Source organism: Rhea americana, unplaced genomic scaffold (genome assembly GCF_003343005.1).
Source record: "Rhea americana isolate MKP2758 unplaced genomic scaffold, rheAme1 scaffold_167, whole genome shotgun sequence".
NCBI classification, from domain to species: domain Eukaryota; kingdom Metazoa; phylum Chordata; class Aves; order Rheiformes; family Rheidae; genus Rhea; species Rhea americana.
Window position 1 is genome coordinate 999,306 of NW_028185783.1, and position 4,202 is coordinate 1,003,507.

General features: G+C 56.7%; 1 protein-coding gene across 1 annotated transcript in view; it reads right to left on the bottom strand.

The window, feature by feature from the left end:
• Nucleotides 1-1,795, bottom strand: part of LOC146598264 (protocadherin-23-like) — a 90,587-nt gene extending 88,792 nt beyond the window's left edge. Inside the window, 3 exon segments of the mRNA XM_085300675.1 lie at nt 2-1,282; nt 1,285-1,662; nt 1,715-1,795. Of these exon segments, the coding sequence (XP_085156801.1) occupies nt 2-1,282; nt 1,285-1,662; nt 1,715-1,795 (1,740 nt within the window).
• Nucleotides 1,796-4,202: the final 2,407 nt, after the last annotated feature.

Here is a 4,202-nt window from a genome sequence, read left to right on the forward strand (position 1 = left end):
CGTCCGTGGCCAGCAGCCGCAGCTCGTAGAGGTCGCGGCTCTCGCGGTCCAGCGGCGCCGCCACGCAGAGGAAGAAGACGCCGGCGCCGGCCGGCCGCAACGCGAAGGCGCCGTCGCCGCCGCGCAGCGCCAGCGCCACGCCGCCGCCCGCCTCGGCGCCCTCGTCGGCGTCCGACACGGAGACGCGCGCCACGTAGTCGCCGGGCCGGGCGCCCTCGGAGACGCGCGGGCCGCCGCTCTCGGTGAGGTAGAGCAGGCGGATGGCGGGGCGGTTGTCGTTCACGTCCAGCACGGCCACGGAGACGAGGGCGCTGGAGACCTCGGGCTGGGCGCCGCCGTCCCGCGCCTCCACGACGAGGCGGTGCAGGGCCCGCGCCTCGCGGTCCAGCGGCCGGCGGAGCCGCAGCACGCCGCTGCGCTCCTCCACCGCGAAGTAGCCGTCGGGGTCGCTCTGCCGGCGGTTGACGGCGTAGCGCACCTCGCCGTTGGCGCCCAGGTCGGGGTCGGTGGCCTGCAGGCGGCACACGGCGGTGCCCGGCGGCGCGTCCTCCCGCAGCCGCGCCCGGTACTCGGCGCGCCCGAAGGCGGGCGCGTTGTCGTTCTCGTCCAGCACCCGCACCGACACCCGCAGGCGGCCGCGCCGCCGCGGGCTGCCGCCGTCCCACGCCTCCACCAGCAGCGCGTGCGCGTCCGCCCGCTCGCGGTCGAGCCGCCGCAGCAGCACCAGGTCCAGCGGCTCCGGCCGCGCGCCCGGCGCCGGCCGCGCGTAGCGCAGCTCGAAGAGCGGCGGCTCCTCCGCGGCGCCCTCCGCCAGCAGCGTGTAGCCCTGGGTGCCGAAGCGGCCGGCGTCGGGGTCGCGGGCGCCCGGGAGGCGGAAGGCGGTGCCGGGCGGGGCGAGCTCGGAGATGTTGAGCTGCAGCCGGTCCCGCGGGAAGCGCGGCGGGTGGTCGTTCACGTCCGTGACCGCGATCTCCACCTGCACCATCTCGCCGCGCAGCGTGGCCGCCACGAAGCTGTAGCGCGCCCGGCGCTCCCGGTCCAGCCGCCGCGCCGTGCGGATGATGCCCGTGTCCGTGTGCACGTGGAAGTCCGCCAGCACCGCCGACTCGCCGCTCCCCTCCGACAGCAGGAAGCCGCCCGGCTCCGCCGCGCCCGGCGGCAGCCCCGCGCGGATGTCCCCCACCGGCGTCCCCGCCGGCAGCCCCTCGTCCACCGCCAGGCTGAGGTTGTACACGGGCGCCGCGCCGCCGGGCGCCGCGCACAGCCACAGCGGCACCAGCAGCGCCAGCGCCCTGCCCGACGGCGCCGCCGCCAGGAGCCGCCGCGCCGGCATCGCGGGGCAGCTGCCCCCGCGCCGCCGCCAAGGACAAGTGTGCGCCAGAGGCGGCTCCCGCCCGGCGCCCGCGCAGCCCCCGCCCCGCCGCCCCCGAGCTCGGGGCGGGCTCGCTCGGCTCCCCGCGAGAGGCTGAGCGGGCGGCGCGGCGAGGACGGCGGCGAGCAGCGCAAGGGCTGCCTCTCAACGCAGGCGCACGCCTCGTCGGGGAGCCGAGCGGAAAGCAGGTAGAAGCCTGCAAGGACGATCGAGTTAACTACGCTCAGCAAGGATTTCTCCCTGCTTAATATTCCGGTCCTCGTTTTCCCTGGAAAGTCCTGCTCTTTATTCTAGCATTACKAGATCAGTGAATAGTGCAAAGCATGGCAGGGAAGCATTTACCAGAAATAAGCTTCCAGTAGGAACTTCATCAGCTTCAGTCAGACCAAATGTTCTTCCTTTTTCACTATTCTTGATTCCCATATCTCACTGGGGCTGTTGTAAGGATGAATTMGAGTTTTTTTCAGTGACACTGAGAATATACAGCATCATGGAAGTGCTAAGTACTAGACATCCATTTTTCCATGAAAGAAAAGTACAATGCTTCAACAGTTACAAGTCTCACACTCTTCCCACTGGTCCTTGATACCACACTTAATTTCACCATTTCCCAGAACAATCCTGGTGGTCAGAGAAAAGCAAATTCATCCTATTACAGACAAGTGAAATCAAGGCAAAGAAAAAGTGGCAGAAGTGGCARGAAGAGTTGTTATACCTAGGTCTACTTCTATGTAGAGGCACTTGGGAGGACAGCTGTTGTGCTGCTCAGCACTTCCCGCATCTAGGAGGAATTACCCAGGTAACACTCCTAGAGCACCAATACCCCCAAGAAATTGGGGGGGAGGGAGGGAGGGGGCGCAGAGCTGTTGCCCTTCAGATATCCTTGTGGGGAGGAGAAGGGGAAGGGGGGGCTTTTTTCCAACCTTGTTGCAACCTCACTATTCAATGTATCCTGGTAAAAGATAATTTGTTTCTAAAGTAAGTGTAGAAGTCTGTGCWGGAGGGGGGACACCAGATCTTATGCTTTGTATCTGACTTGCCTCCTTAAATAGACAGCACTAAGCAAAAGCCAGATTTTGTCAGATCCTCTTAGACGCAGTAAAACATTCTGAGAAAGTCTCTGTATATTTATATACTGTGATAATTACAAGCATAGAAGCAAGAAGGAAACACCAAGGCCCTTGCCAGTTCCATTCATGTTCATTGAGAAAACACATGGATCCTCCCCAAGTCACAGATGTTCAATATGAAAATGCCTGAATTCCACTGAATCACAGCAAGTTTGGAAAAACAGCCATGTCCCATGCAGTCACTAAGAAAACACGTGAATCATGTTCAATCAGGCACATTTACTGAGGAACTAAACAAAACCTGCTGTTGCCGTGCTCAGGCAGTGCCTAAAGAGTGCAGTTCTGTATTCAGATACCAGCAAAGAAAAATAAGATGGACTTGTTTGTGGTTCTGGCAGTATTAACACATACCAAGGAGTCCTTGTATTTTGTGAGGCTCAGGCACTTTTATTAGTTTTATATCAAGTCATATAAAAAGACTGCCCAACTACAGCATGTTTCCTGAAATACTGCATCTTCAGACACTAGAGATGTTCTGTCTACTTAGAGCATCAACCTGATCTTGTAAGTGTTGCTCCAGCTTGCATTTCTGCCTTTCCTGAGCTTTTTCCTCTTTTCTCCAATCTCTTCCCTAAGCTTTTCCACACCTCCTCTTTTGCCATGTTCATGAACTCATTCTTTTTATTCTACAAATCACAAACAAAGCTTTCTAAACCTTAAGATGCTTCCAGTCTCCTGGATTTATTTAGCTACTCCTGTTGTTCCCTGCCAGTAACATACTGACCTACAGGAAAAACAAGATACAGCACACGAGAGCTGGAGAAAAGCTGCCATGCGGCAGTTATTCTGAAGGAAGCAAAGGTGCAAAATTTTACTGTACTAGCTAACTCTGACCTCCTAAACAGGCCACTCTTGCAGTAAAGACRCTTACCAGCTATTTGCACCTACAAAGACTTACAGTACCCACAGGTTATCAAAGACATGCCATATATTTGCATCTTCATTGACCGGCGCATTTAGACATACCTTCATTTGATGGCAAGGAACGTTGGTTACAGTGTGCTAACCAACATCCCACTTTATAAGGAACCTCCTGCCTGTGAGCCCGCACCCTCAGTTAGAAGCAAAAGCTACTTCTCTAGCTGCCCTCACAGCCCTTTCCTGGAGATGGCCTCCCCTGACTCCACACACAGATGAACAACAGGTGAAATAACTACCAATCCATTTATGTTTCCAGCCCTGCCTCTTCAGGCAACCCTAAATAGGCATTTACCACGCTAGGCACCAAATTGTGGTGATCCAGGTGCAACTTCATATGCCAGCTCCGCTGTCCTTGTGGCAGGGATCCAACCTCCAGGAAAAGAGCACGGAAGGAAACTGGGAGGTGATAACTGTATCAGCTGCTCAAATTTAATCGGTCCGTATTTGTAAATTGGTGTTTGCCGGAGTTTAATCCTCCCTGGAGTGATTGTAAATTCTTCCTCCTTCAAGGAGAATTAAACTATAACAAGCTAAAGCTGTGGTGATATGGTGGTACATTAGAGCACAAAGGATCACTAAACAGAGAATGTTATTGCAACTGTGAAGGCCTGTCAGAATTACTTCTACCTACAAACCTTGTCTTGCCTATGCAACAGCTGTGGCAGCTTAAGATTTGACCCTCCCACATCAGATATACACAGCTGAGGTGGTAACACAGCATGACTACTTCCTTTTCCACAGCAAAGTCAGCTTGTTTGCTTAGTGCATACTACCTTCAG